Here is a 26,413-nt window from a genome sequence, read left to right on the forward strand (position 1 = left end):
ATTAAAAGCAGCAATTATAAACAAACTGTTCATTTTAAACTTCTAAAAAGACTTAATTGGGAGTAAAATCACTGCTCAGATGAAATACTCAGACAAATATTTTATAGACTAAGATAAAATATATAAACACTTGCATAGCAATAAAACTTTTCTAGAATTTAGAATAGTAAATACCTTCCTAAAATTTCATTTTAATTTATATTTTAACCTAAATTTTTCTTTAAAGAACATTATGTATTAATTTCTTATATAAAGTGTCTTTAATATTTTAAAATCTGATTCACTAAATAACAGTAAAAATTAAGGTGTTGGGCTTTTTTTAATTCCAGTCAAGTTTGGGGGTTTTTTTGTGTGTTTTTTTAAATATATATTTTTGTTGATTTCAGAGATGAAGAGGGGGAGAGAGAGAGAGAGAGAGAGAGAGAGAGAGAGAGAGAGAGAGAGAGAGAGAAACATCGATGATAAGAGAGAATCATTGATCGGCTGCCTCCTGCATGAGTCCACAACCCAAGCATGTGCCCTGACCGGGAATCAAACCATGACCTCCTGTTTCATAGTTCAATGCTCAACTACTGAGCCATGCCAGCCTGGCCAGTCAAGTTTTTAAACAATATTTCCTTCCACCATGAAGGTTACAGACTAGAGATGGAGCTGAGAATCTGAACAAACGAATCTTTTTTCTTCTTATACTTAAATTTTTAAAACAACATTTTGAAGAGAAATTATTCATTAAAAGATAATCCTTTGCCCTCGCTGGTTTGGCTCAATGGATAGAGCATCGGCCCAGGGACTGAAGGGTTCGATTCCGGTCAGGGGCATGTACCTTGGTTGCAGACTCGATCCCCAGTGGGGGTTGTGCAGGAGGCAGCTGATAGATGTTTCTAACTCTCTAACCCTCTCCCTTCCTCTCTATAAAAATCAAATAAAATATATTTTCTTTAAAAGATAATCCTTTTATAGTCCATACAGTGTCTTGTAAATCCAATAATGCAAGATGTTATAGAGCTTAAAATAAAAATGAAGCATTTTTTAATTTGATCATTTAATCAAAAATAATCCTTAATGAAAACTGTAACAGTGCTATTCATATAGGCTAATGATTGAGTATGTTATTTTCATTATACCTAATCTTTAGTAGTTTTTTTCTGATAATAGAATTTGGTTTCAGTCAGTTATGGATTATGCCCCAATCTAGAAAGAGTGGACACTTGAAAGACAGCTCTTAGAATAGCTAATAAATAAAAGGTGGTACCATGATAGATGACAACTACAACATCTTATCTGATCCCAATATTAAAAAACATAAAAATGACTTTAGAAAGTACGCAGGTAAGCCTCACCCACAGTCAGACAAATTTGCAAGACGTGTACTGCTCCTTCTTGTTTCAGAAAGTTCATAAAACGGAATAAGAGATCTTGCTGCTCTCTGATTTGCTTCAATTCTAATTTCAGCACCTAGATACAATATGGGAGGAAGAGTCAATTAAGGCTATGTAAATATGTAGTAAAATTGTATCCAAAGTAATATGTTATTGTTGAAAATACTTACAGATGGCTTTTTATTTCTAGGTTCTGCAAATTTTTGCAAGAATGGAACCAAAGGGGAAGGTGGTTCAGTTGCTTTTTCAGGCTTTGAAGAAAGAGAATTAATTAATTAAAATTTTCATTGATTTGACAGATGTGAATCAAAATTCACATGATATGAAGTGTTTGCTAATATGTTAAATACTCACTGGACTGTCAACTATGAAGATGATAAGCAAATGATTCACAGTATCCTAATAAAAAATCATAAACACAGGTCAGAACAATTCCATTACTAACTCTGTCTAGAATTCTTATAGCTTTTATCATATTACGAAAGTTTCTAGAAAATTAAGGAACAAATGAAGCAATAGCACAGTGTTTGTGTACTTATGTAATACAGAGGGACTTTTTAAAAATCTGCAATGCATGATCTCACCTTTTGTGAAAATGAACAAAGAAAAGTTATTCTGACTTTGGTGTTTAAAATGTTTATAAAATATTCGTTTCTTCAAAATCTTACTAGATCAAAAACAAAAGCAACTCAAGTGTATAACAAGGAATGGATGAGTAAGCAAAATGTTTTATTTTCCTACAATGGAATATTACTCAGCCTTGAAAAGGAAGAAAATTTCTATATATGCTACAACATGGATGAACTTTGAGGACATTATTTTTTTTTTTAATATATTTTATTGATTTTTTACAGAGAGGAAGGGAGAGAGATAGAGAGTTAGAAACATCGATCAGCTGCCTCCTGCGCATCTCCCACTGGGGATGTGCCCGCAACCCAGGTACATGCCCTCGACCGGAATCGAACCCGGGACCTTTCAGTCCGCAGGCCGACGCTCCATCCACTGAGCCAAACCGGTTTTGGCAAGGACATTATTGTTAAGTGAAATAAACCAACCACAGAAAGACAATTACTACATGATTCCACTTATATGAGGTATATGGAGTAGTCAAATTCAGAAACAGGAAGTCGCATGAGGTCACCAGGGGCTAGGGAGGGAGGAATGATGAATTATTGTTTAATGGGTGTAGAGCAGGGGTCCTCAAACTTTTTCAACAGGGGGCCAGTTCACTGTCCCTCAGACCGTTGGAGGGCTGGACTATAGTTTAAAAAAAAACTATGAACAAATTCCTATGCACACTGCACATATCTTATTTTGAAGTAAAAAAACAAAACGGGAACAAATACAATATTTGTATTTGCATGTGGCCCGCGGGCCGTAGTTTGAGGACCCCTGGTGTAGAGTTTGTTTTATTAAATGAAAAAAAGTTGTCAAAACGGGTAGTAGTGATGGAGGCTCAACATTATGTACTTACTACTACTACTGCATATATAAAAACATTTAAGATGATAAATTTTAAATGCAATTAAAGAAAAAAAATTTAAGACTTACTGGATCAGCTAGGAAATCCAAAGAAGGAAGAAACACAGATCCTGAGAGGATCTCTCTTAAAAGTAAAGTCAAGGATCTAGAAAAAGAAACAATGGTGTATACAGTTAGTGATTTACATCAGTTCTTACGTGGGAATCTTGCAAAATGCAAATTAGGATTCAGCAGGTCTGGAGTGTGTCCCAACATTCTGAATTTCTAACAGGCTCCCAGGTGATGCTTATGCTACTGATTTACAGGCGACACTTGGAGTCCTTAATTGGCTAAAAGAGAATACTACTTAAGAGAAAAAAAGCATTTCCTTAGCAGGAAGGACTTAGGCAAATAAATTTTTAAGTTTATTAAAATGAAAATTTGTAATAAAATAAAGTAACATTTAAAGTACATCTGAAAAAATAGGCCATGGTTTCTGCTCTAAGGATTATCAGGGTAAGATTAATGAGGTAATTTATGGAATAATCTAAATATTCTCATACCAGATCAAGGGAGGACGTATCAAATAACATCTAACTATTCTTCCCAGGTGGACACCTTAAAACCCAAATTTGTCTGTACAGTTTGTTCAAATTGTTGCTCCCAGTGAGTCATTATGTACATGTCTTTAAAAAGAAACATCAATCTCGGACATTTCTCATTGCAGTTTTTTGTTCTGATATATTGCCATGGGCAAGGAAAACAAAAGAAAAAATAAATGGGACTATATCAAACTAAAAAGTTTTTGCACAGCCCTGGCTGGTTTGGTCAGTGGATAGAGCATCGGCCTGTGGACTAAAGGTTCTCGGGTTCAATTCTGGTAAAGGGCACATGCCCAGGTTGTGGGCTTGATCCCCAGTTGGGGGCATGCAGGAGGCAGCCAATCAATGATTCTCTCTCATCATTGATGTTTCTATCTCTCTCTCTCTCTTCCTCTCTGAAATCAATAAAAATATTTTTTTAAAAAAGTTTTTGCACAGCAAAAGAAACCATCAACAAAATGAAAAGACAACCCACTGAATGAGAGAACATATTCTCCAAAGATACATCTGATAAGGGATTCATATCCTAAAAATATATAAAGAACTTACAAAATTCAACACCAAAAAAACAAATTAAAAAATGGGCAACGGACCTTGTTGGTGTGGCTCAGTTGGTTGAGCACTGTCCCATGCACCAAAAGATCACAGATTTGATTCCCAGTGAGAGCACATGCCCAGGCTGCGGGCTCCATCCCCAGTGAGGGGGTATGGAGGAGACAGCCAATAAGTGATCCTCTCTCATCATTCATGTTTTCATGTTTCCATCTCTCTCTTCCTCTCTCTGAAATCAACAGGAATGTATTATCTGACATTTTAAATAAAAGACCTGATAAATTATATTTTTAAATAAAGTATTCATGTCATAGACTAACCTCAAGTTTCAGTGTACTCCTACTATGCTTAAGAATAGCAATATTCATATGGCATGGTTGCAAATACTGCTGACATTTTCCAGGCTATTTATACCTGCAGTCTGTTGCTTTAGGAGGCAAAACATAAGGAAAAAGTAGTTCAGTAAGTTTCCTTAAATAGTGTAATTCATCCCTTCGACTCCTCAAGGCCACATGAAGCTCTGGACCATATTCTTCTAATGCCGCTTGCTGTAAAAACTCTGTATTTTCCACTATAAATATAGATAGAAAATAAATATTTAAATAATTTAATCAACATTAAATTACTTCAGCCATTTCCACTAACAAAAAATCATTTAACATAGTCATTCCTTCCCTAGTCATTCCTTTCCTAGCCCTCCTTTCTTCCCATTATGTATTCTACTGAGAAATTTTTTACAACCAGAATGTAAAAAAGTAATTTTCTTTTTGGCTAGAAGTTTTTAAATTTTGCAATTAAAAAAACCTTTCCTCCTTGGCAAATAAGAATTTGAACTATGTCACTACTATACAAATCATAGTAAACAAAAGCAAATGTTTTTTAAAAAGTGGAAAAAACTGCTGAAACTGGTTTGGCTCAGTGGATAGAGCGTCGGCCTGCGGACTGAAGGGTCCCAGGTTCGATTCCGGTCAAGGGCATGTACCTGGGTTGCGGGCACATCCCCAGTGGGGGATGTGCAGGAGGCGGCTGATCGATGTTTCTCTCTCATCGATGTTTCTGACTCTCTATCTCTCTCCCTTCTTCTCTGTAAAAAAAAAAAAAAAAATCAATAAAATATATTAAAAAAAAAAATCAATAAAATATATTAAAAAAAAAAAAGTGGAAAAAACTAAAGAAAACATTTTCTAGCATACCCAAAGCTTTTGTTATAAAATGTACATCCTCTGCCCTAACCAGTTTGGCTCAGTGGATAGAGTGTTGGCCTGCGGACTCAAGGGTCCCAGGTTCGATTCTGGTCAAGGGCATGTACCTTGGTTGCGGGCACATCCCTGGTCGGGAGTGTGCAGGAGGCAGCTGATCGGTGTTTCTCTCTCATCGATGTTTCTAACTCTCTATCTGTCTCCCTTCCTCTCTGTAAAAAAATCAATAAAATATATTTAAAAAAAGAAAAAATATAAAATAAAATAAAATGTACATCCTCTGCAAATACAAAAAAAAACACAAACAAACAGAAAAAAACCTTAATATTCTTATTGTCTCTGTTTTCACACCAAATTCATTCAGGTAATCCTTTAAAGTAATTATTGTATAGAAAATGGCTTCCTTGGTAAAATTCTGTATCTTATGCCCAAAATTTTGTATCTTATCTTAAAGACACAAAAGTACAGAACTCTGTAAGGTGGACTCCATGAACAGATAGATTACTTAATAAATACTAACTGATGATAAAAGCTATATTAACATAAAGTTTTCTTAAAAGGTCAAGCATTAAACCAATATTTTAAAACTTGAAAGTAATTGAATTGCTACTCCTTTTTACAGCCTTCAAAAGCCGAGGAGAAATGCTTTGCCTTATCTGCATTTCGTGCCAAGTTTTAAAATCATAGAGTCTGGCCTAGCTGGTGTGGCTCAGTGGTTGAGTGTTGACCCATGAACCAAGAGGACCCCGGTTCACTTCCCAGTCAGGGCACATGCCCGAGTTGCGGGCTTGATTCCCAGTGTAGGGTGTGCAGGAGGAAGCCAATCAATGATTCTCTCTCACCATTGTTATTTCTATTTCTCTCTCCCTCTCCCTTCCTCTCTGAAATTAATAAAAATATTTTAATTAATTAATTCATTAGCTAATTAAAATAAAATCATGAAGTCTGTGAAGGGAATCTTAACTCTAATTCAACAGCATTTACTTTTGACTACTTACTTCTATTTTTATTGAAAGAGAATATAAATACATTTACCAAAAAAGCCAACATACACATTCTAATAACATGAGTACTAAGATGATGAATTTATGCCAGAGGTACAAAAGCAGGACTAGTAAAGAAGGACATAGTTTTTACAAGACATGCTTTTTTTTGTAATCTTCAACCGAAGATATGCTGAGAGAGAGGAAGAGAGGAAGAGAGGAAGAGAGGAAGAGAGGGAGAGAGGGAGAGAGGGGGAAAGAGAGAGAGAGAGAGAGAGAGAGAGAGAGAGAGAGAGAGAGAGAGAGAGAGAAACATCACTTGGTTTCCTTCGACATGCCCTCCAACTGAGGATCAAACTTGAAACCCAGGTCCACTCGGGCCAGGCAAGACATGCATTTTACTTTATAACTAGAGGCCCGGTGCATGAAATTCATGCACTCAGCCTGGCCTCAGCCTGGCCTGCACCCTCTCGCAGTCTGGGAGACCTCAGGGAATGTCCAACTGACGGCTTAGGCCCGCTACTCATGGGGAGTGGGTCTAAGCCAGCAGTTGGACATCCTTAGTGCTGCCGCAGAAGCGTGAGCCCAGCTTCTGGCTGAGCAGCGCTCCCATGGGAGTACATCGACCACCAGGGGGCAGCTCCTGTATTGAGCATCTGCCTCCTGCTGGTCAGTGCACATCATAATGACTGGTCGTTCCACTGTTGGGCTGAAACCGGCTCTCTGACATCCCCCTAGTGATCCCAGATTGCGAGAGGGTGCCGGCCAGGCCGAGAGACCCCACTGGTGCAAGATCTGGGCCAGGGAGGGACATGGGAGGTTGGCCAGCCGGGGAGGGACCGCAGGAGGGCTCCAGGGCATGTCCGGCCCATCTTGCTCAGTCCCTATCGGCCAGATCCCAGCAGCAAACTAACCTACCAGTCAGAGCATCTGCCCCCTGGTGGTCAGTGCATGCCATAGCAACTGGTCGACCAGTCAACTGTCTGCACCCTGGTGGTCAGTGCACATCATAGCAAGCAGCTGTGCAGCCTTAGCATATCATTAGCATATTACGCTTTGATTGGTTAAATGGCCAACTGGATGACCAGACACTTTGCATATTAGGCTCTTATTATATAGGATTATGCAAGTATTTTCCCCCAAGAATTTGAAATATTGGTTTTAAAAAAATTTATTTTATAAGCAGGGATTTAAAATAAGAAGACTAAGCTATGCGGCTTTGCTGGCACATATGCAAACCCGTGGTCTTCACTGGTCTTCGTTGTCCCTGCTCCTGGGCCATAATTGGTACTTGGTAATGCTTATCAAATTGAAGGGATTGAAATCAAAGGGCAACAGATAGTAGAATCTGATTCAATAAACCAAGTAAATTAGGCTTTTATTTTTTGTTGTTGTTGTTGTTAATGCTCACACAAAATTCAAATCTTGCGTGAATTTTGGGACACCCTATAGGATAGGCAGTATATAGGATGGATAGTATATAGGCTAAGTCAAAATTGTGAAATCATTAAGGAGAAAGGGGGAAGAGAGTGAGATATACTTTAGAGGAAGTAATGAAGGCAACAAAAAATCATCCAATATAACTCGAAAGTAATCAACCCTACATCTAAAAGTTAACTGTATTTTAATTTTCATAGATTATTGAGTTTTCACAATCACTTATATGATTAACAAACTATTAAAAATTATTTGTTTAAGAGTACTCTCATAGCATTTTGAATACACCTGTTAATGTTTAAGTACCCATACTTAAATATTTAAGATGAAAGTTGATATATAAAAATAAAATCACTCAAACTTTATAGTAAAAACCTGTATTACCTTTCTGACTGGCTTTAACTATCACTTCTATATGCTTCATTGCTGCTTTTAATAGTTTCTTGGTTATAATAGATGGTATATCCACCTAGAAAAATTCAACATTAAAATAAAACTTTTAAAATAATTATCACTAAGTTACAATGACAAGAACACGATATATATTTAAGATAGGAACACATGGTCTTAAAAATGAGATGTTGTTATTTGGAATCTTTCAAAAACTTAATTTTATGGGGAATCTACAACAATGGCACCCAGCGAACAGTTGCGAAACCGGGAACACTGGTCCCCAAGTGGTGCGAGCACGCAGATTCAGAGGAGCTCTGCACCCCCTCACGGAAAGGTCAGATTTCACCTAGGATAAGGTGAGGTCTGTGGTCCGGGCAGGAGAGAAAAACGCGCATGGTGGGAGCTGGAGGATCCAGGGAAGTCTGCGCCAGAAAAGTCCACGGACGCTGGGGCTGGCGTGATATGCGAATGTGGAAGAGGATCTGCAGGGCTGCTAACAGAAGGGAACTCGAAAAAGCAACTCATAGCTGAACTGGGCGCAAAAGGGCTGCCTAAACATTTTAACAGTGTGCCGGCTGCTTAGACCAAGGGGAAAAAAGACTGCACAGATTTGCACCGCAGAGCCAGAGTTTGCGCACTTACTCTGGCTCTTTTTTCCTCTCTCTTTTTTTTTCCTCCTTAAAATCTTGCTTTTGATTACTAAGCCCAATACATAGGATCACCTAATTGGGGACACCCTAAGAAACTGCAGGGGAAAATTGTTTTTGTGGATCCTGGGGATCAGAGCGGGGAATAAAAACTTAATTTAAGAGCACTTTATAGTCTTAGATCATAGTAACTGTAGCTTTAGAAAATTTTTCTACCACAGTAATGAAAATATCTTAATATGCATGCCCTATATAATAAATTTTTCTCACAATGTTTTATTCATGATTTATTTCTTTGATGTGTTTTAAATGCTTTCAAGGAAAAATCTTTGAGACTATAAACTTGTGTTTACTAAGACTACCTGCAAATAAACTTTTTCATTCTGGAAACTAGTGACTATGGTAGGTTAGTGAGAGAGGATTGAGGGCTTATATGAACACCCATAAAATAAAATAACTAAAAATAAATTGCAAATAAAATAAATCACCAAAAAGAAAATTTATTGGACTTTGGCATTTGATAGGCTTTGTTTTCAAAATGAAAAAATGCCACATGTATTATTTTCTAGCCCCTTCCACTTGACTACAGGAGATAAATTCCCATGGAAATAAGTACTATTCTACAAAATCACTTTTCATGGCTAAGTAGGTTTCTATAGATAGCATGTATACTAATTAACCAACAATCTTATCATTAAAAAAACAGGTTTTCATTATAGAAATGAATTCTTGACATACATTTTTACGTAAACTCTGATTATTTCTTTAAAATATATTGTTCAAAAATGGAATTAAATTTGGGAGTATAAACATTTTTAAATATTTTAATGAAGATTCCCAAACTGCCTTCCAGCATAAGAGTTATACCAATTTGGAGTCATACTTGCTTTGCCTGTTTCCCCACAATCATCATTAGTATATATTATCACTCTTTCTTATCTTTCAGGGGTAGTCAATCGATGTTTCTATCTCTCTCTCCCTCTCCCTTTCTCTCTCTGAAATCAATAAAAATATTTTTTAAAGTCTATTATTTTAAATATATATGTATATTAAGGTATATTAAAGTATCTTATCAAAAAGTTATATTTGATGAAACAACATAGTTTAAGTATTCATTGGCCATTTTATATTTTTCTTTTGTGAACTGCTTATTCATATTTTTTGCATATCTTTTATCTTTTCTATAGTGTTTGACTGTATTGTTCATTTCTTGAATGTATAGGAATGTTCAACAAGATTAATCTTTATTTTATATACTAATGGCAGAGATATTATATACTAATTTATTATAAATATATTAAATTCTACAGTAGACAAGTATGTGTGTCTATCACTAACACACTATAAAAATATATCTGTAGGAAAAGACCCAAACATACACAAAATATGGCTCAAACATCTTTTTAAAAAGTAGGTCAAAATAATTACCATTTACACAGTAAATTCATCAAACTGGAACATGACTGTTTTTCCTATAGTTGTCTTTTCATTTCTAACTGCCACAAACCAAAATATCTAAGCATTAAAGTAAAACTGATCAATGAATCATAAGTGATCCACTCATTTTTTAATCTAAAAAAAATGAAAAGTGAAAAAAGAAAACACAAATATATACAGTATAGGATAAAGTAAATATAAGATTTTTAAAACTCTCTTTAGTAACCATAAGGCCTCAAATTCCCAAATTTCTCATTATAAACTTGTACCTTGTGAATCCTTCGAATTAAGACAGATGCAAAAAACCTTAGAGTAATCCTCAGTTCATCAACAAAGGACTCATCATCTGTTACATCCCTTCAATTAAGGAGAAAAACAAGAATTTAGAAGTCCAGAGAAATATACAGCTTCACTTTCTAGAAAGCAAGGGAAGTTTAGAGCTTCCTGGTTTTTTTCCATTTATTTATGCTATTATTCTTTTGTTTCTTAACAAATAATACATGACATTACAGAATAAAAGACAACTATATATAAAAGAAAATAAACATCTCCCATAATTCTAGTACCAAAACAATCACTATTAACTAAATTGAAGTATATATTTCCCTGTAGACATCCATAATGTACATAGTCATATTTTTACAGTACCAAGATCATTTTCTAAGCAGCATCAAAAAATTTTCTAAGAAGCAAAACAAGGAATTTTGAAGAAGCAATTGAATTAAATTAATATACAATTAATATACAATAAATTTTAAATTTATTTAAAATATTTGTAGATTAATAATATAAACTAATTCCAAATATAAAGAAAAAACCATGTATTATTTGAAAAAGAAGAAACTAAAGTTCAAATGCTTTTAAACAGAAATTCTGACAACCTTCTTCTGAGGAGCTACTTTTTATTTTCCTGAGATCTTGAGGTCCCTAGGAGAGCTAGGACACTTCCCTAATCAAGATGTGTAATGGTGACATTCTGCACTTGAAGATGGTGCTAACTGTTAAGTCCCTAGGTAGAATAAGGAAGATAATTTACCAACCATGCTTCCCATTATTATATCCCAGGGAAACTTACACCATACACAAAAATAAATTAAAAATGGACAAAAGACTTAAATGTAAGACAGGAAACCATACAAATCTTACAAGAATCCATAGGCAGCAAAATATCACACATATGTTGTAGCAATATCTTTACCAACACATCTCCTAGGACAGTGATGGTGAACCTTTTGAGCTCGGCGTGTCAGCATTTTGAAAAACCCTAACTTAACTCTGGTGCCGTGTCACATATAGAAATTTTTTTTTTTTGAAATTTTTTGATATTTGCAACCATAGTAAAACAAAGACTTATATTTTTGATATTTATTTTATATATTTAAGTGCCATTTAACAAAGAAAAAACAACCAAAAAAATGAGTTCGCGTGTCATCTCTGACACGCGTGTCATAGGTTCGCCATCACTGTCCTAGGACAATGGAAACTAAGGAGAAAATAAACAAATGGGACTACATCAAAATAAAAAGCTTCTGCACAGCAAAAGAAACCATCAACAAAACAAGACAGCCCACTGCATGGGAGAACATATTTGCCAATGTTACATCCGATAAGGGTTTAATCTCCAAAATTTATAGGGAACTCATACAACTTAACAAAAGGAAGATAAACAGCCCTGGCCGGCTTGGCTCAGTAGATAGAGCGTTGGTCTTTGGACTAAAGAGTCCCGGGTTCGATTCCAGTCAAGGGCACATGCCCGTGTTGTGGGCTCGATCTCCAACAGGGTGCGTGCAAGAGGCAGCCAATCAATGATTCTCTCTCATCATTGATGATTCTATCTCTCTCTCCCTCTCCCTTCCTCTCTAAAATCAATAAAAATATATTATAAAAAAAAAGGGAAGATAAACAATCCAATCAAAAAATGGGCAAAGGACCTAAACAGACACTTCTCAAAAGCGGACATACAGAAGGCCGAGAGACATATGAAAAAAAATGCTCAAAGTCACTAATCATATGAGAGATGCAAATCAAAATGACAATGAGGTACCATCTCACACCTGACAGAATGGCTATCATCAACAAATCAACAAACGACAAGTGCTGGTGAGGATGCGAGAAAAAGGAGCCCTAGTGCACTGCTGGTGGGAATGCAGACTGGTGCAGCCACTGTGGAGAAGAGTATGGAGTTTCCTCAAAAAATTCAAAATGGAACTCCTATTTGACCCAGTAATCCCAATTCTAGGAATATATCTCAAGAAATTAGAAATACCACACTAACTGGTTTGGCTCAGTGAATAGAGCGTCGGCCTGTGGACTGAAAGGTCCCAGGTTCGATTCCAGTCAAGGGCATGTACCTTGGTTGCAGGCACATTCCCAGTCGGGAGTGTGCAGGAGGCAGCTGGTTGATGTTTCTCTCTCATCGATGTTTCTAACTCGCTAACCCTCTCTCTTCCTCTCTGTAAAAAGACAATAAAATATATTTTTTTTAAAAAGAAATCAGAAATACCAAGCAGAAAGAACATATGCACCCCTATGTTCATAGCAGCACAATTTACAATAGCTAAGATGTGGAAACAGCCTAAGTGCCCATCAGCAGATGAGTGGATTAAAAAATTGTGGTACATCTACACAATGGAATACTATGCTGCTGTAAAAAAGAAAAACTTTTACCATTTGCAACACCATGGATGGAACTGGAGAGCATTATGCTAAGTGAAATAAGCCAATCTGAGAAAGTATCACATGATCTCACGATTTGTGGAATATAATGAACAACATAAACTGATGAACAAAAATAGATACAGAGACATAGAAGCATCTAACAGACCAACAAACCTCAGAGGGAAGGCAGAGGGGTGGGTAAGAGATCAACCAAAGGACTTGTATGCATGCATATAAGCAAAACCAATGGACACAGACAGTAGTGGGGTGAGGGCATGTGCTGGGGGGTGGGAGTGGGCGGGGAGAGGTCAATGGGGGGAAAAGAAGACATATATAATACTTTCAACAATAAAGAATTTTTTAAAAATATCCCAGGGAAAGGAATATTACAGCACCAATAGCTATACTAAGGAAAAATACATACTTTAACATTTAGAAATACCGATATATTTTATGTCTAAAGAGCCATAACATGGTAGGTTGAGAAGGGAGAGAAAGTTTTTATAACAGGATTTATTTAATAAAAGGACTCTCACCATTAACTTTACTTAAATGGCAAATTCCCCATACTTAAGACAGAATCCAACATAAAAAATTAATTTACAGAGCTTTTCAGGAAAATATGACACATAAACTTGGTATTAAATTTGTTTTAATACACTATAGATCAATTCAACCACTAGCATTTTTAATTAGAAAATTCAAAATACACTAAATCAATATAAAATTAGGGTAGGTGTCATTAAATATTACATCTATAAGTCATATAGGTATAACTGTTCAATATATAACTAAATATCTGATGCTTCTGTAAGAAAACATGTATTCATTTTTTAGATCTAAACTATTTTCTATATTCTGCAAGGTATAGGACACTTGTACATCTATAGCACATGTGGAAAACGAAGTTACTTTGAAAAAATCTTAATATTTTAGGAAAATTATCTTTCAATTTAATAAAACATATGAATATAAATTTTTCTTCTAAATGTATAATTATTTCAAATATAAAAAGTATTAAATCATTTATTATATTTAGGAGTAATAAAAAATTCTACAAGTTACTTTTCTTTCAAAAAGTGGCCTAAGATTTTTTTCCTCTTTGTTATCACTAAACTATTAATTGACTTCCTACATCAGTGGTTATTAACTAGGGCCAATTATACCTCCCAGGTAACATTTAGCAATCTCTAAAGATATTTTTGGTGGTCACAACTAGAAGGAGGAGGGAGTGCTACTAGTATCGAGTGGAAAAGGCCAGGGGTTCTACTAAATATCCTTTAATGCACACACAGTACAGCACCTCACAACAAAGAATTTCTTCGCCTAAAATGTCAATAGTGCCAAAATTGAGAAATCCTGGCCCACGCTAAAATACATCATTAGCACGTTTCACTTAATGGTATTTATTATACTGAAGGAAAAAGGTGTTATAGAAAGAACATACCTGTACCATGGATAAACAAAGTTTTCCAACACTAATTCAAGAACCTGCATAAAAATAAAAACCTGCATAAAAATTATGTTTTAAAGAAAAATTAATTAAGTAAATTCTGGGAAAATAAACTACTAATATATATTATTGAATATATATATATATATATATATATATATATATATATATATACCAATTTTGTTAGCCCAATTACTAACATCATATACATGACAAAATGCCTATGTCAACCTTACATGGTGGTTGTGATGATCAAAGAGAACATGAGAAAACACTTTGAAAACCATAAAACTCCATAAAAAATAAAGTTATTATTAGAATGACATACACATTTCTAAATATTCCCATAATGGAAAATTTATTTTAAAAAACTTTAAATTGTTCCTGAATCTGAAGCTTCACTGAACCAAGAAAGTTCTTTCGAAAGAACTTTCCAAAAGTTCTTTTGTATTTTTTTTAATATATATTTTTTGTATTTTTTTAATATATATTTTACTTTTTTGTATTTTTTTAAATATATATTTTTATTGATCTCAGAGAGTAAAGAGAGGGAGAGAGAGAGACAGAAACATCATGATGAGAGAGAATCATTGATGGGCTGCCTCCTGCACATCCCCTACTGGGGATCGAGCCACAACCCAGGTATGTGCCCTTGACCAGAATCGAGCCCGTGACCCTTCAGCCCACAGGCCAACACTCTACCCCCTGAGCCAAACTGGATAGGGCCTTTTTTGTATTCTGAACTCTCTCTGCAAATCAGTTTCCCAGAATAAAATGAAGAAACAAGTAGGTAACTACACGTATTTGACCCCTTTTTAAAAGGGTCAAAATTAGATGTTAGTGATTTCTTTGAATGGAGGATAGTGACTAGAAAGGAGCAAGAAGGAACTTCTAGGTTGCCCAGTGCTGGTTATATAGATATGTTCCCTTTGTGAAAATTTTAGCTGCACAAGTTATATTGAAAAAGCAACAAAACCAACCTTGTATATTAAACCTTCCATTTTTTTTTAGCCTGGTATAGCAGTACGTTTTAATTTTTAAAAGGACTTGCAGCAGTGGGCAGTAACTTTAAAAAGCAGCAGGGAGGGAATGAAACAATGTACTCAATCTGACTATATCCTATCTAATAAAAGAGAAACATGGGCCAGTTGACCTGTAGGTCAAATCCCCCTAGTATTACCTACAACAATCAAGGCTTAACTACAACAAGACTGCACACAAAGACCACTAGGGGGTGCACCAAGAAAGCATAAAAAATGCAGAGACAAAGAAACAGGACAAAACTGTCAATGGAGGATATTGAGTTCAGAACCACACTTTTAAGGTCTCTCAAGAACTGTCTAGAAGCCGCCGATAAATGTAGTGAGATCCTCAAGAAATCTAATGAGACCCTCGATGTTGTGATAAAGAACCAATTAGAAATTAAGCATACACGGACTGAAATAACGAATATTTTACAGACTCCCAACAGCAGACCAGAGGAGCACAAGAATCAAGGCAAAGATTTGAAATGCGAAGAAGCAAAAAACACCCAACCAGAAAAGCAAAATGAAAAAAGAATCCGAAAATATGAAGATAGTGTAAGGAGCCTCTGGGACAGCTTCAAGCATACCAACATCAGAATTATAGGGGTGCCAGAAATTGAGAGAGACCAAGATAAAAACCTATTTGAAGAAATAATGACAGAAAACTTCCCCCACCTGGTGAAAGAAATAGACTTACAGGTCCAGGAAGCGCAGAGAACCCCAAACAAAAGGAATCCAAAGAGGACCACACCAAGACACATCATAATTAAAATGCCAAGAGCAAAAGACAAAGAGAGAATCTTAAAAGCAGCAAGAGAAAGAAGCTCAGTTACCTACAAGGGAATACCCATATGACTGTCAGCTGATTTCTCAACAGAAACTTTGCAGGCCAGAAGGGAGTGGCAAGAAATATTCAAAGTGATGAATAGCAAAAACCTACAACCAAGATTACTTTATCCAGCAAAGCTATCATTCAGAATTGAAGGTCAGATAAAGAGCTTCACAGATAAGGAAAAGCTAAAGGAGTTCATCACTACCAAACCAGTATTATGTGAAATGCTGAAAGGTATCCTTTAAGAAGAGGAAGAAGAAGAAAAAGGTAAAGATACAAATTATGAACAACAAATATGCATCTATCAACAAGTGAATCTAAGAATCAAGTGAATAAATAATCTGATGAACAGAATGAACTGGTGATTATAATAGAATCAGGGACATAGAAAGGGAATGGACTGACTATTCTTAGGGGGGAAAGGGGTGTGGGAGATGCGGGAAGAGACTGGACAAAAATTGTGCACGTAGGGATGAGGACAGTGGGGGGATAAGGGCAGAGGGTGGGGTGGGAACTGGGCGGAGGGGAGCTATGGGGGGAAAAAAGAGGAACAAATGTAATAATCTGAACAATAAGATTTACTAAAATTTAGCCGAAACCGGTTTGGCTCAGTGGATAGAGCGTCGGCCTGCGGACCAAAAGGTCCCGGGTTCGATTCCGGTCAAGGGCGTGTACCTGGGTTGCAGGCACATCCCCAATGGGAGATGTGCAGGAGGCAGCTGATCGATGTTTCTCTCTCATCGATGTTTCTAACTCTCTATCTCTCTCCCTTCCTCTCTGTAAAAAAATCAATAAAAATATATTAAAAAAAAAAAAAAAGATTTACTAAAATTTAAAAAAAAAAAAAAAGAAGAGAGAAACATGGTAATTAGCTGTACCTCCGCTACCCTTCCCATTGGCTAATCAGGGCGATATGCAAATTAACTGCCAGCCAAGATGGCGGCCGGCAGCCAGGCAGCTTGAAGCGAACATAAGGCTTGCTTGCTTCATTGACGGAGGAAGCCAACATTCCCCGCCTGCCACTGCTGGCCTCTGAGCTTGCAGTTTGAAACATTGTTACAAATATAGAAGCTAAACAAAACCCCAGAAACCTGCTTTCAGCCAGCCAGGATCTCAGAGCTGGAGTTGAAACAGTGTTTCGATTACAGAACCCAAACAAACCAGATACCTGCTCTCAGCAACCGAGGCCTCAGAGCTGGAGCAAAGCCTCAGAGCTAAAGCTGGCCCAGAATTTAAAAAAAAAGAAAAAAAGGAGCGGTTGGGAGCTTCATTCACCCGCCAGCCTGAAAACGGCCCTCAGCCCCTCACCCAGACTGGCCAGGCACCCCAGTGGGAACCCCCACACTGAAGGGGGTGTGACCAGTTGCAAACAGCCATCAACCCCTCATCCAGGCTGGCCAGGCACCCAAGCGGGACCCCCACCCTGATCCAGGGCACCCTTCAGGGCAAACCAGCCGGCCCCCACCCGTGCACCAGGCCTCTATCCTATATAGTAAAAGGGTAATATGCCTCCCAGCACCGGGATCAGTGGAGCCGCGAGGCCTCCCGGCACCAGGCATGACAGGGGGCAGCGCCCAAACCTCCTGATCGCCCTGAGGCTCTGTGCATGACAGGGTACGGAGCCCCAACCCTCCTGATGGGCCCTGCTCTGTGAGTGACAGGGGGCAGCGCCCCAACCCCCTGATTTGCCCTGCTCTGTGCGTGACAGGAGGTGGTGCCACAACCTCCCCATCAACCCTGCCTTGAGTGTGACAGGGGGCGGTGCCCCAACCCCCCCAATCAGCCCTGCTCTGAGCCCGACCAGGGGCTGCACCTAGGGATTGGGCCTGCCCTCTGCCCCCTGGGAGCAAGCCTAAGCCAGCAGGTCGTTATCTCCCGAGCGGTCCCAGACTGCGAGAGGGCACAGGCCAGGCTGAGTTACCCCCCTCCCCCCTGAGTGCACAAATTTTTGTGCACCGGGCCTCTAGTCTACACTAATAAAAGACAAATACGCAAATTGACTGTGCCTTCACTTTAAGCCACACCCACCAGCCAATCAGAGTGGCTATATGCAAATTAACCCAACCAAGATGGCGGTTAATTTGCATATACTGGCTGGGAGCGAAGACTGAAGGCAACATGGAAGCAAAGCGCTACAGAAGGGAGCAAAGTAGAGGCGGTGGAGACAGGAATGGAGCCAAGGATGCGGAGGCAGGAGGCAGGAGGGGAAACCCAGGAGCAGCGGCTGGGAGCGGGAGGGCAAACCCAGCCGGAGCAGATGGGAGCGGGAGGGCAAACCCATCCGCAGCAGCTGGGAGCGGGAGGGCAAACCCAGCCGCAGCAGCTGGGAGCGGGAGGGCAAACCCAGCCGCAGCAGCTGGGAGCGGGAGGGCAAACCCAGCCGCAGCAGCTGGGAGCGGGAGGGCAAACCCAGCCGCAGCAGCTGGGAGCGGGAGGGCAAACCCGCCACAGTGGCTGGGAGCGGGAGGGGAAACCCAGCCAGAGCTGCTGGGAGCGGGAGCGAAGCCCACCTCAGAGGGTTTCACTCCCTTTTCTGCTTTGCTCCAGCCACAGGAAGCCCTATTCTTGCAGGAATCTTTCTGCAACGGGCCTCTAGTATATCTATAAAAGCCTAAGTGACCATTAGACCGTTAGACCGGTAGCTATTGTGCACACTGATCACCAGGGGGCAGGTGCTCCAACCAGTAGGTTTAGCTTGCTGCTGGGGTCCGGCCAATCGGGACTAGGCAAGACGGGCCAGACATGCCCTGAAGCCCTCTGCGGTCCCTCCCCAGCCGGCTGGCCCTGATCAGCCCTGATCAGGACTGGGCAAAGATGGTCCCAGTCAGCGGCCCGATCAGGGACTGGGTGAAATGGGCCGGATACTCCCTATAGCCCTCCTGCGGTCCCTCCTTAGCCCCGATCGTGCACCGATGGTGTCCCTTGGCCTAGCCTGCACCTTCTCGCAATCTGGAACCCCTTGGGCGGATGTCCGTAGGCCAGGCCAAGAGACCCCACTGGTGCGCAAATCTATGCAACAGGCCTCTAGTATATCTAGATAGCAGTAATGAAGGTTGTGGATTCTCTAAAAAGTTGTGGATTCTCTAAAAGGTTGTGGATTCTCTAAAAAGTAAGATAACAAGATTTGGATTTTCTACTATAAAAACTGAACATTAATGCTATCAGTTGGGATATAAACAGGGATAGGATACAGAGTGGAGATTAGAAAATTTACCATTAAACATTTAGTTTTACTTTATTCCCCATATCCAGTAAGACCAATCACCAAATCCCACAGATTTTACATCCTAAGTAGCTCTTTTCAGGTCCTCATCGTCTCACCCCTATATTGTAGCAATAGCCTCTAAACTAGTCTCCCTCCTTACAGGCTAGCTCCCATCCCCAACCCCCACAGAGCTGCCAAAGTGACCTAAAACATTTGACCACATCGCTTCCTTGCATGAAAAACTCAATATATCAAAGTAAGAAAAGTGAAGCTACACTGGTTTTTGAAGGGGCAGGAGAAAGCTGCATACAGGCAGTTATCATTTATTCCCTTTTTACCTCCCACTGCATCCTGTAAGTCACAACTAAAAATTCTAGTTACACGGTTGAAAGTCACTGGCTTCCATGATCAATTAAACTTCTTCAGCATGGCCCTTTAAGTCTTCTGATTATCTTATTTCTAAATGGTTATATAAAAACTGGTTAAGACCCTAGCCAGTTTGGGTCAGTGGATAGAGTGTCGGCCTGCGGACTAAAGGGTCCTGGGTTTGATTTCAGTCAAGGGTACCTGCCTCGGTTGCCAGCTTGATCCCCAGCCTTGGTTGGGGCAGGTGGGGGAGACAACCAATCAATATCTCTCTCACATCGATGTTTCTCTCTCTGTCTCTCCCCCTGCAGTTTACTCTCTCTAAAAATCAATGGAAAAATACCCTCGGGTGAGGATTAACAGAAAACAAAAGCTGGTTAAAAACTAAGCCAGACCTGAGTTTTAGAATGAGCTCTGCTAACCAGCTATGAAACTTGAGAAAATTACTTAAACTCTCTGAACCCGTTTTGGTTAAATAATCTATTAACAGCACCTACTTCATAGGTTGTGTGATTACATGAAATAATGCAAGTACAGTGATTAGCACAGTGTCTATATAGTAAATTATCAATAAATATTAATTATTAGACTATTGTCTCTCTTGCCTAGCCAGTTTGGCTCATTGGATAGAGTGTCCGCCTGTGGACCGAAGGGTCCCAGGTTCCATTCCAGTCAAGGGCACATACCTCGGTTGCAGGCTCCTCCCCAGCCCAGGCCCTGCTCCGGGCGTATGCAGGAGGCAACCGATCGATGTGTTTCTCTCACATCGATATTTCTCTTTGTCTTTCCCTCTCTCTTCCACTCTCTCTAAAAATCAATAGAAAAATATCCTCGGGTGAAAATTAAAAAAAAGAAAAAAGAATATTGTCTCTTCATTGTCCACATCCTGCTTCACATTTTACCCTCCAGTTTACTGAACATTACACCTTGTTTCAAATCCTCTCTTTCCTTTCAAAAGCTCTTCCCAAAACCTTAAATACCTTTCCTACACTATCAGTCTGGCAAACTTCTAGTCATACTTCCTGACTGCCCTTCTCAACACTTTATGCACTTCTTTTTCTGTACTAATAATACACTTTATACATTTGTTCCATTATTCCCTGCATTACATTATATTGTAATTACCTGTTTATATGGGGAACTTCGCCCCTAGACTGAAGTTCCTAGAAGGAACCATACCTTACTGCTCTTTTCATTTCTACAGCCTAGTCCAGCTTCTGCCTATATAAAAACATCTCAAAATATGTTTTTAAATTTCGAGCTAATATTTATCAAACACCAAAAGTGCCAGACACTAGGTAAAGAGCTTTGCTACATTTCCTTTTTTTTTTAAAGAAATATGAAGTGTCAAAGACATAAAAAATACTCTTGTTAGAAGTCTTGTCTTCAACAGACTTCAAATCAGCAATCTCCAACAGAAATATAATGTGAACCACATATATTATTTTATTTTTTAATCCTCACCCGAGGATATTTTTCCATTGATTTTAGAGACAGTGGGAGAGGGAAAGACAGAGAGAAATATCGATGTGAGAGAAACTCATCAATTGGTTGCCTCCCGCACGACCTCTGAGCAGGGCCCAGTCTGGGGAGGAGCCTGCAACCAAGGAACCTGCCCTTGACCAGAGTCAAACCCAGGACCCTTTGGTCCACAGGCCTACGCGCTATCCACTGATCCAAACTGGCTAGGGCAGCCACATATATAATTTTAAATATTCTAATAGCTACATTTTAAAAACAAAACAGGTGAAATTAAGTTAATGATATATTTTATTTAACCCAATATATCCAAAATTTATCATTTCAACTTATAATCAATAAAATCTTTAATAGCATATTTTTCATTCCTTTTTCCTTACTAAGTCCTCAAAATCCAGTATCTATTTTACACATACAGTACATTGCAACCATTCCAAGTGTTTATTGGTAGCCAGATGTGGGTAGTGGCTACCATATTGGATAGCACAGTCTTAAATGTCCTGAAAAAATCCTTACAGTGAAAAAAGTCACCAATGTCACCCCAATACATTTAATTTAAATAAAAGACCTTACAGAAGAAATGAAAAAAAACCCACAAAAAACGCCAGGAGTTTGGCATTTATGCAGCACACTTTCAGCCACAGCAGGATAAAAAACTGGGGAAAAAGATAATTAGGCAGGATACAGATGTCTAAAGCTATTCTTTGACTAATTATCATTCAATTTAATTTAGCTACCAACAATGTATCTGGCCCTGCACTTGGTGCTGGGAACAAATGAGACTCCATTGCCTGCCTTCAAGAACTTGACTGCTTCCTCAGATTAATGGAGAAGACATGTCTTTAAAAGAAATAACTAAAATATATCTTATGGTACCAAAAAGGTACATATAAAATGTTGGTTTGAACAAAGGTAAGAGAACATGCTTTCTATTCCCAAATTATGCAGAAACAGTGAAAAGTATCCCATTCTCTGTTCTACCCTTCAGCTAGTCAAAAGTAAGGTCATAATTCAGTAAGATACACAATTTGCTCCCTGTTGCTCAGGTCCCTCCTTTGAAATTGCAATTGGTTATTTCTACTGCCCTATCCTAAAAATGACTGTTTATAAGAGTAAAGCAATAACTAGGTTAAACAGTACTTTATTTGGCTAAAATGTCTATTTAAATTAGACATGGGATCCAAAAACATTTCTAGCTTATCATTCAAGCCCCATCTTTCATAATAATCAACTACCTAGCCAGGGACTGATTAGGTAGAATATATACTGAGATGCTCCATAATTAAATTTTCCATAGGTAGCCGAAACCAGTTTGGCTCAGTGGATGGAGCGTTGGCCTGCGTACTGAGAGGTCCCAGGTTCGATTCCGGTCGGGGGCATGTACCTGGGTTGCGGGCATATCCCCAGTAGGAGATGTGCAGGAGGCAGCTGATCGATGTTTCTCTCTCATCGATGTTTCTGGCTCTCTGTCTCTCTCCCTTCCTCTCTGTGAAAAATCAATAAAATATATTAAAAAAAAAAATTTTCCATAGGTATTTAATATTTTCTGCTTGAGTATATTTGGCAATGTTAATTAAACCAGTTACCTCTGAGAGAGATGCATCAACCTTGGAAGAAATTTTCATGTCTAGCCATGGCTGGTAGTTTTCAAGTAGCAAGGAAGGCCTAAAGAAAATCATACAATTAAATTGCCTGCAATCCAAAATGTAACTGGAAGGATCAACAAATAAAAATATTTAACTTACCTATGTCGTTTACATTTCACTTTACCACAAACAGCACAGCTGCGACCTTGAGGAAATAATTCCTGAAGTCCTAACTGCTAAAAAAGAAAAATTGGGGAAGGGGAAAGTGGAAATTTGTCTTTACTTCACTTATCATCTTTACAAAAGAGAATCAATTTTTCCAAAGCTTGTTAATCAATGTATGAATTCAGAGCGCTTTTTTAATTATTGTCTGCTTTAACACTAAAACCATTCTTTGTAATAAATACTACATGCTAAACTAAATAGACAACAGAGAAAAAACATCTTTACAATACTTAAGCCAAGTTCCCAAGGTTATAATTCAAGTCAATTTTTATGGTCGCTTATAAAAAAAAATCAATCTATATTTGAAAATAATACTCTACAGCAATAGTATAAGTAAAATTATTTTCTATGTGATAACTAGTAAGGTTACAGAGCACCACTTTCAGCTGTGTTTTCTCTGCGTTTAATACCAAGAAACCTGAGATGAGGGACTGCACCAACTTGAAGAATTATCAACTAAGACTTCAAGATATCCCATTAAATCCGATCTACACACTAGGGACTTTGCCTACCAGAGATAGATTCAATACACTACCATCTTTATCAAATTTCAGAAATACAAATTATTTTGGTTAAGCAAACTGCCTAATTATTTCACTGTTTGTTTCTATTAAACAAATAGATATTTAGGAAATTAATGGGGTTGATTTCATTGTGCCTGTGCCTCAGGATCACCTGGAAAGCTTTTTTAAACAAGTACTGATTACAAGGCTATTATAGAACTACTCAATTAAAATCTATAGGGCCCAGGAATCTTTATTCTTAAAGATTTCCCAGGTGATTCTACAGTACAACCAACATTGGGAACCTCTGTCTTTATTTATTGTCCTCATAGTCAATATGCAGTTAGAGAACACACTGCAACTTTAAATCCCAACTTTATGAGAATTTTGTATTTTCTTTTTATAACTCCTCCATAGAGAACTGCAGACTTTAAAAATATAAACATACATAAATTTCACTTTGAAAATGTTCTGATGTCTTCCATTAAGTAGCAGATATGTATTTTTTTAAAAATTACTTCTTTAACATGTTTTCAATAATAATATCAAATAGCACAGGATCAGACATATTGACTTTTATAAATAAGAACACATAAATTTTACCTTGGGTTTGTATTTTATTGTGAAGAGCATATTTGGTAAGAGAGAATCAGGTCCTAATGAGCAGTAGAATGTGACAACTCCAGCAACAAATGACCAGAAGATCATTAAAATATGAAGATACCTTAGAAATAAATAAAAATAATTATTAGAACCAAAAAAATATAACACTAAGTTGTCCCTTTATTGATTTAACAAGTATTTATTAAGCACCTATTATATTAGACTAAAGCAATTTCTCCAATCATGATTTTCTATAATGTAACCAGCTATAAGAATCACAGAATGTGCCGAAACCGGTTTGGCTCATGCCGGGAGCTGGTCCATGCTTGCTGTTTCAAGGGACCTGGCATATATGGCATACTATTCTTAATATGTTTGCTCACCTTCTAGGCACTATGTGTTTTAACCAAGGTCTCTGAGGAAGGTTGTTTCCCCAGGTAGGGATTTTCCCCTGAAGTTAGGGAGGGAATAAAACCTCTTAACTAAGTGCCAGGTGGGTAATTAATCACTTTAACTACGAACAATCATGCTTAAGCTACATAATCTTTACTCCCTGGAATGGAGATAAGAAACGCCCTAACCTTTGAAATAGAGATTGATAGGATTGGAATCAACTGGTATAAATACAGATGTAAGAAGACAGAACGAAGAGAGACAGAACCTAGGCACAGAACCTACACAGAACGTTCTCTAGAGACAGAAGAACTTCGCTGGAGAGAACATGGCAAAAGATCCTGGACAGAAACTGGCCTCAGAACCTAGAGACAGAACCTAGCGAGAGAACATGGCAAAAGATCCTGGACTGAACCTGACTACAGAAATTGGCAAGAGGACCTGACTAGAACCTGGTGACTGAATCTGGCTGGAGAACCTGGACAGAACCTGGCTGGAGAACCTAGCGAGGGAACTTGGCTACAGAACCTGGCTGGAGAACCTGGAGATCCTAGCAAGACAACATGGACACAGAACCTGGCTGGAGATCCAGACCAGAACTTGGCTGGAGATCCTGGCTAGAGATCCTGGCTAGGCTGCTGATCAACTGAACGCTGTCTCCGTGTCATTCCTTCTTCGCCAACTCCGTCCACACCTTTGGGGACCCCTGGACCCGCTGGGGTTGGACCCCGGCAGGCTCAGTGGATAGAGCGTCGGCCTGAGGACTGAGAGGTCCCGGGTTCGATTCCGGTCAAGGGCATGTACCTGGGTTGCGGGCGCATCCCCAGTGGGAGATGTGCAGGAGGCAGCTGATCGATGTTTCTCTCTCATCGATGTTTCTAACTCTCTATCTCTCTCCCTTCCTCTCTGTAAAAAAAAAAAATCAATAGAATATATTAAAAAAAAAAAAGAATCACAGAATGTATGCTATCAAAAGAACATTTCACTTAAAGTATAAAGAAGCATATTTTGTAAGGTTTATAAATATCTAATCACTATGTTATACAACTGAAACTAATATACTGTATTGTCAACTGTAATTAAAAATAAATTTTAAGCCCTAACCAGTTCGGCTCAGTGGATAGAGCATCAGCCTGCAGACTAAAGGGTCCCGGGTTCGATTCAGTCAAAGGCATATACATTGGTTGTGGGCACATCCCCAGTAGGGAATGTGCAGGAGGCAGCTGATCAATGTTTCTCTCTCATTGATGTTTCTAACTCTCTATCTCTCTCCCTTCCTCTCTGTAAAAAATCAATAAAATATATTTTAAAAAAAATTAATAAAATATATTTTTAAAATAAATAAATAAATAAAAATTTTAAAAATAAATAAATAAAATGGAGAAAAAACTATAGATAAGTATAAGGAAGTATAAATTTTCACTATTTCCTAATTTGGTACCTAAGTTGTCATGTTTAACTAGCATATACTACATTCTTCCAGAATACCTTCTAATCCTATCTAATAAAAGAGAAACATGGTAATTAGCATACGACCGCTACCCTTCCCATTGGCTAATCAGGGCGATATGCAAATTAACTGCCAGCCAAGATGGCGGACGGCAGCCAGGCAGCTTGAAACTAACATGAGCCTTGCTTGCTTCAGTGACGGAGGAAACCAACGTCCCCTGCCTGCCTTGCCAGCGTCTGAGCCTGCAGTTTGAAACATTGTAACAAATATAGAAGCTAAACAAAACCCCAGAAACCTGCTTTCAGGGAGCCGGGATCTCAGAGCTGGAGTTATACATTGTTTCGATTATAGAACCCAAACAAACCAGATACCTACTTTCAGCACCAGAGGCCTCAGAGCTGGAGCCAGAGCTAAAGCTGGCCCAGAATAAAAAGAAAAAGAAAAAAAGGAGCAGTTGGGAGCTTCGGCCCTCAGCCCCTCACCCAGACTGGCCAGGCACCCCAGTGAGAACCCCCACCCTGAAGGGTGTGTGACCAGCTCCAAAC

The 26,413-nt window shown here is 38.5% G+C and overlaps 1 protein-coding gene across 3 annotated transcripts in view; it reads right to left on the reverse strand.

Moving 5' to 3' along the window:
• SNX14 (sorting nexin 14) overlaps positions 1-26,413 on the reverse strand; it is a 71,311-nt gene that overhangs the window by 33,683 nt on the left and 11,215 nt on the right. For 2 of the 3 annotated variants that reach the window (XM_081094388.1, XM_081094387.1), the window contains exons 2-12: positions 24,026-24,146; positions 22,854-22,930; positions 22,695-22,773; positions 14,196-14,239; positions 10,360-10,447; positions 7,998-8,082; positions 4,409-4,565; positions 2,931-3,006; positions 1,734-1,778; positions 1,550-1,630; positions 1,341-1,455 (exon numbers count right to left, since the gene is read on the reverse strand). In XM_081094388.1, coding sequence (XP_080950514.1) covers positions 1,341-1,455; positions 1,550-1,630; positions 1,734-1,778; positions 2,931-3,006; positions 4,409-4,565; positions 7,998-8,082; positions 10,360-10,447; positions 14,196-14,239; positions 22,695-22,773; positions 22,854-22,930; positions 24,026-24,146 — 968 coding nt within the window. The remainder of the gene's footprint in view (positions 1-1,340; positions 1,456-1,549; positions 1,631-1,733; positions 1,779-2,930; positions 3,007-4,408; positions 4,566-7,997; positions 8,083-10,359; positions 10,448-14,195; positions 14,240-22,694; positions 22,774-22,853; positions 22,931-24,025; positions 24,147-26,413) is intronic. The other variant, XM_081094389.1, reaches the window with a different exon arrangement.

This window comes from Myotis nattereri (assembly GCF_964212035.1).
Source record: "Myotis nattereri genome assembly, chromosome: 6".
Lineage (NCBI taxonomy): Eukaryota > Metazoa > Chordata > Mammalia > Chiroptera > Vespertilionidae > Myotis > Myotis nattereri.